Source organism: Martes martes (genome assembly GCF_963455335.1).
Source record: "Martes martes genome assembly, chromosome: 11".
In the NCBI taxonomy this organism is placed as follows: domain Eukaryota; kingdom Metazoa; phylum Chordata; class Mammalia; order Carnivora; family Mustelidae; genus Martes; species Martes martes.
Genome location: NC_137899.1, coordinates 23,889,584 through 23,902,396, shown reverse-complemented (window position 1 = coordinate 23,902,396; position 12,813 = coordinate 23,889,584). Strand labels below are relative to the sequence as shown.

The 12,813-nt window shown below is 39.4% G+C and overlaps 1 protein-coding gene across 2 annotated transcripts in view; it reads right to left on the bottom strand.

The window, feature by feature from the left end:
* The window catches only part of DNAJC2 (DnaJ heat shock protein family (Hsp40) member C2), a 34,288-nt gene that overhangs the window by 14,251 nt on the left and 7,224 nt on the right, over positions 1–12,813 (bottom strand). For both annotated transcript variants that reach the window (XM_080817954.1, XM_080817955.1), the window contains exon 3: positions 12,344–12,419. In XM_080817954.1, the coding sequence (XP_080674080.1) occupies positions 12,344–12,419 (76 nt within the window). The remainder of the gene's footprint in view (positions 1–12,343; positions 12,420–12,813) is intronic.

The window sequence follows — 12,813 nt, the reverse complement described above, 5'->3', positions numbered from 1 at the left end:
GATTTAGACAATTTGTCACTTTATGCATCAAAACTAAAAATAAAGATGAGGAGCTTGGGAAGATGGCGGCGTAGGAGGATCCTAAGCTCATCTCCTCCCACGAACCCATCAAGACTGCAACTACGTGCAGTGCAACCCACTTTGAAAAGGACCTGAAGACCAACAGAACAGCTCTTCCACAGCTAAAGATGAAAAAGCCATATTGACAGGGGAAGGGGGAAGAGATGTAGTCTGGAACCAAATCCCCAGTGTGGCAACCCGCTGGGGTTGAAGGAAGAATATCACAGCTACAGGGGTCCTCCGTGAGGAGTGGGGGTCAAGCCCCTACTGGGCACCCTTGCCCTGGAGTTTCACACAGGAGAGGAGAGCCCACAACATCTAGCTTTGAAAATCAGTGGGGCTTCACTCTAGGAGTTAGAAGGCTATACTGAGACTGCTTTTAAAGGGCCAGCGCACTGGAGCCCTCATTCTGAGACCCAGCACAGAGGGAGCAATCTGAAAAGCACGTGGTTACATGTGACAGAGATTTACTGACTAATTATAGGGCATGTGCCCCTAATTATAGGAGCAGGGATCTGCAGGAACTCTAGAAAGAAAAGTGCAGGCAGGTGCCATTTTCCTTGCCCTCCTTACTCCCCTGATGCTGGTGGAAGCCAGCTGTGACACCCTCCATCTACCTAGCTAACAATACTCGCTCCCCCCATGGTCCCCTATAGAACCCTGGCACCCAAAGGTGCCCATCCCAAGTGGCTCTCATCCCAGCACACCTGGTAGGGAGCCTCGGTCAAAACCAGGGCCTCTCCAAACCACCTATGGACGGGGCGGGGGGGGGGGGGGGGTGGTGGTGGTGGTAGGGAGGCAGCCCATCCACCAGCACACCTGCAGCACTTGTAGCCTGACCTGCAAAGCAGCGGTGCTGGGGGCACCCCGGGCCTACTGCGGCCCCCACAGTAGTCCTGGACCAGTCTACACCAGGAGGGTACGCAGCCCCCACACAAAATATTTCTGGAGGGCCTGGGCCTGGTGACTTGGGGGGCGGGGATGCACTACTGGGCATCACAGGACACCTTTTACAGAAACCCACCATTTTAAAAAACAGGAGAGGGAGATAACTGACCTAATACACAGACACACAGAGAGTCACGAAAACTGAGGAGACAGGAACATGATCCAAATGAAAGATCAAAACAAAACCCAAGAAAAAAGAGCTACTAAACAAAATGGAAATAAGCATTCAACCTGATTAAAGGCTCAAAGTAATGGTCATAAAGATGTTCACTAGCACTGGAGGGAAGAGTGGATGATTCAGTAAGTACCTTAACAAAGAAAATATGAAAAACAAACTACAGGGACTCAAGGCCAGATTAGAGGACGCAGAAGAACAGATCAGCAATGACGACAGGATAATGGAAAGCAACCAAGCCAAAGAGCAGAAAGAAAAGAATTTAAAGAATGAGGCTCTGTGGGATGCCTGGGTGGCTCAGTTGGTTAAGCCTTTGCCTTCAGCTCAGGTCATGATCTCCCGGTCCTAGGATGAGTCCTGAATCCGGCTTCTTGCTCAGCAGGGAGCCTGCTTGTGCACTCGCGTGCTCTCTCCCATTCTGACAAATTAAATCTTTAAAAAACATTAAGAAAATAAAAAATGATATGTTAAGGGACCTCTGCAACAACATCAAGTATAAGGGAACGTCTGAATTATAGGCATCACGGAAGGACAGAGATAGGACAGAAATAATGGCTGAAAACTTCCCCAACCTGTAAGGAAATGGATACAGATCACAAAGGGAGCCCCACAAAGGGACAAAGAAACCCAGAAGGTCTACCCTAGTGCATAATAATTAAAATGGCAAAAATTAAACAGAATCTTTAAACCAGCAAGAGAAAAGGAAACAGTCACATACAAGGGGACCTTGAGAAGGATGATTTTTTTCAGCAGAAATTTTGCACGTCAGAAGAAAGCTGGGTGATATATTCAGAGTGCTGGGTAAAAAACGTACAACCGAAAACACTGCACTGAGCAAGGTTGTCATTCAGAATAAAAGGAGAGATAAAGAGTTTCCAAGACAAAAAAAGTTGAAGGAGTCTATCAGCATTAAACTAGCCCTATAAGAAGTAAGAAATGTGAAAGGAAATTAAGTGAAAAGAACAGGCCATAACTAGAAGATGGTGAAAGGAAAACTCCACTGGTAAAAGCAAACATACAGTGAAGATGAATCACCTATAAGCCATTATATCACGGTAAAAAAGACCAAAGTGGTAAGAACAATGGTTTCCTACAAAAATCAGTCAACAGATACACAAAATAAAATGATGTCAAATAGGACACCATATACATAAAACGTGGGGGAATAAAAAAGTCAAGCTTTGAAAATGTGTTTGAATTTAAGCAACGATCAACTTAATACAGACTGCTACTATACACACGGGATGCTATGTGAACCTCATGGTAATCGCAAACCAAAAACCTTTAACAAATAAAAACAAATAAATAAATAAAGGAATCCAAGCCTAACTTTAAAGAAAGTCATCACACCACAAGGGAAGACAGCATGAGGATAAAGAAACAGAAGAGCTCCCAAATACACCCCCCCTCAACAAAACCCCCCAAAACAAACAAATAAATAAAATAAAACCAAATTCAGGAAGCAACTGGCAACATGACAATAGGTACATTTAATAACTTTAATAACTTTTAATAAATAAATAACTTTTAATAACTTTAATAACCTTTAATAACTGCTTAATATGTAAATGGTCTAAAAGCTTCAAAAGACACAGGGTGACTGAATGGATAAAACAAGATCCATGGGGCATCTGGCTGGCTCATTCCGTTAAGCATCTGCCTGTGGCTCAGGTCATGATCCCAGTGTCCTGGAATCAGCCCCACATCAGGCTCTCTGCTTGGTGGGGGGAGTCTGCTTCTCCCTCTCCCTCTGTGCTTTCTCTCTCTCTCTCTCAAATAAATCTTTAAAAACAACAAGACCCATCTAATATGTTGCCTATAAGAGACTTACTTCAGCTGTAAAGACACATAACAGACTGAAAGTGAAGGGACTGAAAAAAATATTCAAGTGGAAGTGGAAAAAAAAAGAGATTAGGGTAGCAATACTATGTCAGACAAAATCGACTTTACTTTTTAAAAGATTTTATTCATTTATATGACAGAGGGACAGTGAGAGAGGGAACACGAGCAGGGGAAGCAGGAGGGGAGAAGAGGTTTCCCGCCAAGCAGGGAACTGACGTGGGACTTGATCCCAGGACCCTGGTATCATGACCTGAGCTGAAGGCAGATGCTTAACGACTGAGCCACTCAGGCGCCCCCAAAATCGACTTTAAAACAAAACATAACTAGAGACAAAAAAAGGGATTCCTTAATGATAAAGAGATCAATCCAACGAGAGGATGTAACAATTGCAAATATCTATACACCCAACAGAGGAGCACCTAAATATAAAAATTAATGGCTATAAAAAGAAATTGACAGTAATACACAATAATCATAGGGGACTTTAATACCCCACTTACATCTATGGACAAATTATCCAAACAGAAAATTAGCAAGGAAACACTGGCCTTGACAACACATTAGACCAGATAAACTTAACAAACAGAACACTCCATCCAACTGTGGCAAAGTATACTTTCTTCTCGAGTGCATATGGAACATTCTCCAGGATAGATCACGTTAGGCCATAAAACAAGTCTCAAATTTTAAGAACGCAGAAATTATACCAAGCACCTATTATGCCCACCACGGTATGAAACCAGAAATCAATTATAGGAAAAACACGGGGAAAAGCCAAACACATAGAGGCTAACAACATACTACTAAACAACCAATGGGTCAAAGAGGAAATCACAGAGGAAATTAAAAAGAAAATACTTTGACACAAATAAAAATGGAAACATAATGGCCTAAAAAGGCAATCTACTAAATGGGAGAAGAGATTTGCAAATGATTTATCTGATAAGGGATTAATATCCAAAACATTAAGAACTCCTAGAACTGAACACCAAAAAACCCCAATAGGGGCACCTGGGAGGCTCAGTCATTACACGTCTGCCTTCAGCTCAGGTCATGATCTCAGGGCCCTGGGATCCAACCCCCCATCAGGCTCCCTGCTTTGCAGAGTCTGCTTCTGCTTCTCCCTCTCCCTGCCGTTCCCCCTGCTTGTGCTCTGTCAAATAAATAAGTAAAATCTTAAAAAAACAAACAAACAACAAATAGTCCTATTAGAAATGGGCAGACAACCTGAATAGACATTTTTCTAAGAGGACATATGGATGGCCAACAGACACATGAAATGATGCTCAGTATCACTGATCATCATGAAAATTCAATCCAAAACCACAATAAGGAGGTATCAGCTCATACCAGTCAGAAAGGCTATTATCAAAAAGTCAAGAACTAAGCTTTGGTGAGAATGCAAAGAAAAGGGAACCTTCATGCACTATTGGTAGAATTATAAATTATTTTTTAAGACTTTATCTGAGAGAGAGAGAAAAAACATGAGCAGTGAGGAGAGGGAGAAGCAGGCTCCCGTTGATCAGGGAGCCCGACGTGGGACTCAATTCCAGGACCCTGGGGATCATGACTTGAGACAAAGGCAGACAATCTTACTGATCACTCTTAAAGCATTCTTCTCTGTATTAATAACTGAACACTTTACATTTGCCAAAAAGATTATAAACAGAAGTTATGACTTTAAGGGAAGTGACCATTTGTTTTGAAACATTCTTTTGTTTTACATCATTTATTACTTAAAACCTTTATCTCATGTAACATTAAGTAATAAATAGCTTGTGATGCTTGTGGGGAATGTATAGAGAGGAAACTCGCCAAAGAGAGAGAGAGAATGGTTTTTTAAAATGTTAAGTGTAATCAGGGGTGTCTGGGTAGCTCAGCCAGTTATATCTTATTTTAAAAGACTTTATTTACTGGGACGCCTGGGTGGTTCAGTTGGTTGAGCAACTGCCTTCGGCTCAGGTCATGATCTCAGGGTCCTGGGATCGAGCCCCAAATCGGGCTCTCTGCTCAGCAGGGAGCCTGTTTCCCCTCTCTCTTCTGCCTGCCTCTCTGCCTACTTGTGATCTCTTCCTTTCTGTCAAATAAATAAATAAAATCTTAAAAAAAAAAAGATTGTATTTACTTATTTGTCAGAAAGAGTGAGAGAGAGAGAGAGCAAGCACAAGCAGGGGGAGGGGCAGAGGGAGCGGTAGAAGAAGACTCCCTGGTGAGCAGGGAGCCCAAAGTGGGACTGGATCCTAAGACCCTGAGATCATGACCTGAGCTGAAGGCAGACGCTTACCCAACTGAGCCACCTAGGCGTCCCAAAGTCTTGACTCTTGATTTCAGCCCAGGTCATAATCTTGGAGTTGCAGGATGGAGCCCCACATTGGGGCTCATCAGGGAGTCTGCTCTCTTTCTCTCTCTGTTCTCCCTTTGCTCATGTTCTCTTGCTCACTTTCTCAAATTTTTAAAAAAATCTTAAAAAAAAAAAAAAAAGAATTTTAGAACTAGAAGAGATGTGAAAGATTATCTAGTCACCTTTTAAATTTTACAATGAAAAAAGACCCCCAAATTCCCTCCTGTTCTATTGCTGCTCAGCAAATTTTTTTAAATAATTATTTTCTAAAGATTTTATTTATTTATTTGACACAGGGAGAGAGAGATCACAAGTAGACAGAGCAGCAGGCAGAGAGAGGGGAAAGCAGGCTCCTCGCTGAGCAGGGAGCCCGATATAGGGCTTGATCCTAGGACCCTGAGATCATGACCTGAGCCGAAGGCAGAGGCTTAACCCACTGAGACACCCAGGGGCCTCAAAGTCAGATATTCTTAATACCTCAGCTTTAATTCAAAAAGTGATTACCTACTGTATTTGTTTCTAAGATGCTTTTCAATGAACACTTTGTATCTTTGTGATACATATCATACACATACATTATACCTATCTACACATGTATATTCATGACATGTATTTATAAACATGTAAAACTTCTACTTCTTGAGATGTGAGATTTTCATTGCCAATTAACCTAATAGGAAACCTAAATGTGGAAAAATCCTCAAAACAGAAGTTTTACGTATATAAAAATAACATATATGTAAATATGTCATATATATGTATAGTTACATTTACATAAGGTAAAATATATCATTTTCATTTATATTTACTGACCATTTCCTTTATAATTTTTTTCAGTACCTATACCTTATAAGGTATTTCATCATTCTCAACAATTTCAATATATTTTGTACTTTCATTAGTATTTTCCATGTTTAAAGTGAACATTTAAAAAAATTCTTTAAATTTTTAAAGAATTTTAACATATTCAAGTAAACATCTAAACCCTCATTAACTGAAGTCCTAATCACACCTAAGAATCCATCCCTTCTCCAGTGATGTATGATGCCTCCTTTATCACAGTAAATTCAATCTAGATTTGTTTCTGGTTACCTATTCTTGCCCTGGGATCATCTTTAAAATGATTATACCGTCCTAATAAATGTGATGGTAACTTCCAAGAACTGTTATTTTTGTGTATTTTTCCTGCATCCAGCCACCTGCCTCAACCGTTTTTTGGTTTTCTAGGTAGAGCCTGTATTACCCACAAATAATACAGTTCTTCTCCAATAGTTCTCTTAATTAATATCTTGATTCATAAACCACTCTTAAAATAGAATAAAAAATAATAAACAGGTTAGTTTCTGCCATGGATTTTAATGGTAATATTATTAATACCACAAGGTTAAGTGTGTTAGCTGTGGGTATGGAAATACTTACCAAAGTAGGAAATTAACCATTATTTCTTTGCAAAGTTTTATTAATGGCTATTAAACTGTTTTATACATTTTAACTATTTAGGAAATCACATATTATCTAAATTATAAATAGATTTAGCTCTATTAAAATATTTCCCAAGAGGAATTCTGAGGGAGATCCTACCTGTTCATACTATTCTTTTAAGATTTTTTTTTTTTTTTTTAATTTACTTGACAGAGAGAGAGAGATCACAAGTAGGCAGAGAGTAAGGCAGAGAGAGAGGGGGAAGCAGGTTCTCTGCTCAGCAGGGATGCTGAGGCAGATGCGGGGCTCGATCCCAGGACCCTGAGATCACGACTTGAGCTGAAGGCAGCGGCTTAATCCACTGAGCCACCCAGGTGCCCCCATACTATTCTTTTAATGTGCTGTTAAGTTCAATGTGCTATTATTATTTTTAAAAGTTAATGTACTTATTTTAGTAATCTCTACACCCATTGTGGAGCTCAAACTCAAAACCCCAAGATCAAGAATTGTATGCTCTTCCAACAGAGCCAACCAGCTGCCCCAGAAACATTTTTTCAGGGGGTAATTCTTTCATAGCTTTTAAAATTTCTTCCTAGAGACAACTGGATGGCTCAAGTCGGTTAAGCATCCGACTCTTGGTTTTGGTTCAGGTCATGATCTCAGGGTTGTGAGATCAAGCTCTGAGTCAGGCTCCACGCTCATTGGAGTCTGCTGGAGATTCTCTCTCCCACCTCTGCTGCCCAATCCTGTGCACTCTCTTTCTAAAATAATAAAAGCTGGGACGCCTGGGTGGCTCAGCTGGTTAAGCAGCTGCCTTCGGCTCAGGTCATGATCCCAGCGTCCTGGGATCGAGTCCCACATCGGGCTCCTTGCTCGGCAGGAAGCCCGCTTCTCCCTCTGCCTCCGTCTGCCAGTGCTCGCTCTCTCTCTCTCTCTCTGACAAATAAATAAATAAAATCTTTAAAAAAAAAATAATAATAATAATAAAAGCTTTGAAACACTTGCCTTTAAAATTTCCTCAATTTCAAAAAAGTTCATTTATTTTTTAAAAAAATATTTTATTTATTTATTCATTTAAGAAAGACAGAGAGAGCACAAGTTGTGGGGGGGATATGCAGAGGGAGAGGGACTCCCCGCTGAGCAGGGAGCCCAACTTGAGGCTCTATCATGACCCAAGCTGAGTCCTGGGATCATGACCCGAGCTGCAGGCAGACACCTAACTGACTGAGCCTCCCAGGCGCCCCTCAAAAAGGTTCATTTAATCAAAAATTTTGCATCTATTACATTTAATACTGGTCTCCATTAAAAATATCTTCTGCGGCGCCTGGGTGGCTCAGTCAGTGAGGGGGCTGCCTTCGGCTCAGTTCATGATCTCAGGGTCTTGGGACTGAGCCCCATGTGGGCTCCCTGCTCGGTGGGGAGCCTGCTTCTGTCTCTGTCCCTCCTGCTCGCTTGTTCTCTCTCTCTCTCAAAATTAAAAAAAAAAAAAACAACCTTAAAAAAAATAAATAAAAATATCTTCTGTAATGGTTTCTTTCTATATTTCGCTATTTTTTTTTTCTTTTTATAAATTCACTTTGGGGAACTCCTGTTTTCCCTTCTATTTTTCCCTCCACGTTCCTTACTGCTATTCTTTTAAACATTTGAATTGGACACCCATTTTATTTTTCCTTTTTAAAAAGTAACATTAGTTTAAGGCAATGAACTTACTTATGGCGCAGCTCTAACTGCTGTCCCTTAAGTTTTGATAGGCCATGATTTTACTTTTACAAAAAGAATCTCTTAATACAATTTTTCTATCTTTCTAAGATCCAAAGTGTGTATCTGATTTCTCAAGTGACTGTTTGTTTAATCACATCTTTTATTGAATTAAAAATTTACACTGAACTTTGACAACTGTATACACCCCTCTAACTGCCACCAAAGAAAATACAGACCATTTCCATCACCGAGGTCCCTTTACTATTTCCAGTCAACTCCCATGCCCTATACCACCTGATTTCCTTCACCCACATGCTCTTGAACTTCATGTAAATGGAATTATAGTTTGTCTTTGTAACTTTTCTGCTCAACCTAATGTTTTGAGACTCATCACCATTTCTGCATGTCTGAGTAATCTGTTCTTTTTTTAACCACCTAGCACTAATCTACTGTATGAATATACAGCAGTTTGTTTATCCATGATCTTGCTGGTGAACACTGGGTGGTTTCCAGTTTTTGGATATTGTGAATATGGTTGCTATAAACGTTTATGTACAAATCTTTTTATAGGCATAATAAAGTTAGTAATTTCTACGTATACTGCAGGGCTTCAAAAACTGGCAAATACATTTTTGTTTTCTGAACTCCAATTTTTTTTTTACAGTCTAGTATATCACGTTTCCTCACTAACATTCCAGAAGAAGCATTTTTGTCTTCTTGCTGTTTTAAGCAGAAAAGGAATTTAATAAACATTATCAGGCAGCTCACAGAATCTCTGAAGGAGTCAGACTATAGGGCTTGGAAGCTATGTACCTAGGAACTATATTCAAATCAGACCCAACAGTTTGGAGGTATGATGATCCCAGCACCGTGGGGAACTCGAGAAAGGGAGCAGAGGCTACTTCCACAGCCAGGGCAGTGGGGTAAAGCCAAAAGCTTTGCAGTGCGCCCCACTCCTGCTGGCAAAACAGAATCCGTGCAGTACAGCCAAACTCACGCTGCTCTCCTATCAATTTCAAAGAACTGTGCTGGGCAGTAAAATTTAAGTCACATGCCTGCAAACATTCTCAATCCCAAGAAGTATCTTCTTATAAATTGGTCAGTTTCCTTCTTTATTTGTAATTATGGCTTGTGACATTTATTCTGACTTCTTTAGAAATCTGGCACCTCTTTATACTTTCTCTCTAAATCTTGGGAACATTCCTCAAGGTTGTCCTTTGCTTTACTGTTTTTCTAAGTGTATGTCAACCTTTGGAATTCTAAGTTCTGCTCTCATGTTATCAGTTTCCACAAACAGTTCTACTTCTTTCTCCCTAGTCTCTTTCTGCAATGCCTACACCACACCCCCAAAGCAGTATCTTCATATTTTATTGAAAACATGAGGAGATGCTTAAATTTTCTTTTGAACCTTGTAAGTCTAAGAGAGGTGATATCTCCATTTTTTGCTGGATAGTCTCCTCATACTGCACTGGGTTTTTTTCCCTGAGTTTTCTGCCTAATCTTTACTCATCCATGTATATTAGAGAGTCCTGAGAAGGTCTTACATTGTCCATTGTGGAGGGGGCAAAAGATATTTCTCAATATTAAAAATAAAGGATGCCAAAGAACACAGTCTGAAAAAGAAACAAGGGTAATTTGTGAACAACAGCTGCTTACTGGAATTTCAAAGGTATCTGCCTTTCCTCCCACTGAAGACAGTTTCTGGAATGATCTGAAGGTACATTAGCAAAAAGGCTTTTACTGTACATTCATATTGCTATTATTATAAAATGACTCTAAACGGGATTTTTAATTTTTAAGAAGTACAAGGAACAGCTTCAGTTTAAAATGTCAGAAATATTTTGAACTAAAATTATTAAATTTAGAAAATTCCAATCACCAAAGACTTTATTTCTGTGCAAAGAGTAGCAAACCTACGTGCATTATTTGCCAGTGTGGCTACTTTACTTCAAATCAAAATTATGTAAGCAACCGAAATTCCACTTTTAGTATTCAAGTACTTGCTCTTAACCCATCATTCAACTTTTCTAGTGATTTATTCTTTTCAGATAATGCAGAGAAGGAAAAAAAAAGACCACTTATTTTATTCACCCTTCACTGACTTCCTAATTTTCATTATAGCAATTCAAAATGCATTAAACAATAGAAAACTCTTTTGTATGTGTGTTAACAGGATGTAAGCACTTGAAGGATCTCAAATGCAGTAAGACTTTTATTTTTACGAGGCCTCTCTGTGCTAATCATTACAGATTTATAAACACTAACTTTGCATTTTTACTTTTGAACTAAATTTCAGAAAGCAGTAAAGCAAGCAACTGCCCTTTTTATAATGACAGAGGTAAGCGAACATCAGTTTCAGGGCGCCTGAGTGGCTCAGTGGGTTAAGCCTCTGCCTTTGGCTCGGGTCATGATCTTGGGGTTCTGGGATAGAGCCCCACATCGGGCTCTCTGCTCAGCGTCTGCCTCTCTGCCTACTATTGATCTCTGTCAAATAAATAAATAAAATCTTAAAAAAAAAAAAAGAAAGAACATCAGTTTCCTTTTGAATAAATACTAAGAATATCAACATAGTGGGAGAGAGTGAATTATAATTCTACTTAATGTTAACAATCTGGTGCACTGGGGTTGCAGAACTTCTGGCTATAGAGTATTAAAAAATTAACTTCTATTATGCCAATAAAATGAACGGACTTAGAAACAAATGAATGTTTCTTTTACAGCTCATGGTACATTTCTTATCTTTAGAGAAAAAAACAATTCCTTTACCTTAAAACATCAACTGTTTTCATACTTCCATGTATCAAGACTCATTTGGTATTTATATGCTGCTGTTTCACATAGCAAGACTCTGCAAATATTTCTCCACGGCAAATCAATTTCCCTGGCATTTATGTATACTGCAAGGACTATTCACATGCATTAACATATGCTTAGTCGAAAACTATGCCAGCTTTTTAAGAAACCGAACAGATCTAAAATAATCTCATAAATTCCTTCATCTTATTAAAAATATCTCTCCTCTGATTTTCCTAAATATAAGCATTAGTGGAGAAAATTTTGAGTTTATCAACTATACTTAGTCTCAACTAGTATTTTTCAACATGAGATGGGTCTCATTCAGCCATCTTCCTCCAAGCACAATACTTTCTCCTCCTGACTGGCCTTGACTCACTAACTCCTTTTCCATATGGTCACAATCTTACCTCCTCTGACCTCAATATCCATTCTCTAGAGTGGAGGGCAGAACATTCTCCTAAGATAAAACACAGAAAACTAATCACCTTCACCTCTTTCATCAAACTTTACTAACCAGGTGAAGCAAACGGGGTGTAGAGCACTAAGGGGATGCTGTTTTATAAACCATGTGAAGACAAGGTTCCCAACACTTCCCCCCAAATTTTTAATCTTTTTAACAAAGAAAGCAGCAAAACATCAGATAATTCTCTCTTGGGTAGAAGACCCAGGTGGCATCAATAAAAACGTAACCTAAACCACAAATTAACATTAAAAAACCTAAGTAACAAGGCAGCTTCCACTAAATACAGCTGGCCATACTTCTAAAGGGAAATGAACATTATTTCTTAAAAACTTGCCATTGGGAGAATGTTCTTTATTGGTCACAAACACACCCACCCCACCCACCTTCTCATTTCTCCTTCCCATGCATGAGAATGATTGCTTTTTTCTGTTTCTGAAGGTAAAGGACATTGTAGTTATGCAATGTTATGAACATGTATCAAATGCTATTGAATATAGATTTATGACGATAGACTATGATCATGCATATCTTTTAAAAAAGATAACACTTCCTATATTCCATATATTGGATTCTCTCAAAAGAACTAAGTACTTACGAGCTGCCTTGATCTGTCTCTGGGTAGCTTTGTATCTTACATGGCCAAGTCCAAGTACTGCATAATGATCTTGGTTCTGATAAAGACACAAAAGGGAGTCAAGTATGAAATGGAGCAATATATCTTATTCCTCACGTTAGTACCCTAAAATACTGCTTCCCATAATAGGAGTTCAGTGAGACATTGCATATAAAATGGATTCTGTAGTAAGTCTGGGAAATGTGGTGGACTGTGATACAGCCTTCGTGATAATTTATACACACATAAGCCTAATAAAGGCTCTGAGAAGTCCTGCCATTTAAAAAAACAAACAACCACCATGCAAACACACCTGCAAAACCCAGCATTTCCCAAACTTCCTTGACTACTGAGCCCATTTTTCTCTTAACACCTACAAATATCTTATGGCCATCCTTAAATCAGAGTATAGCCAGGAAGATTTCAGAACAGAGGGAAGCATTATCACAGCC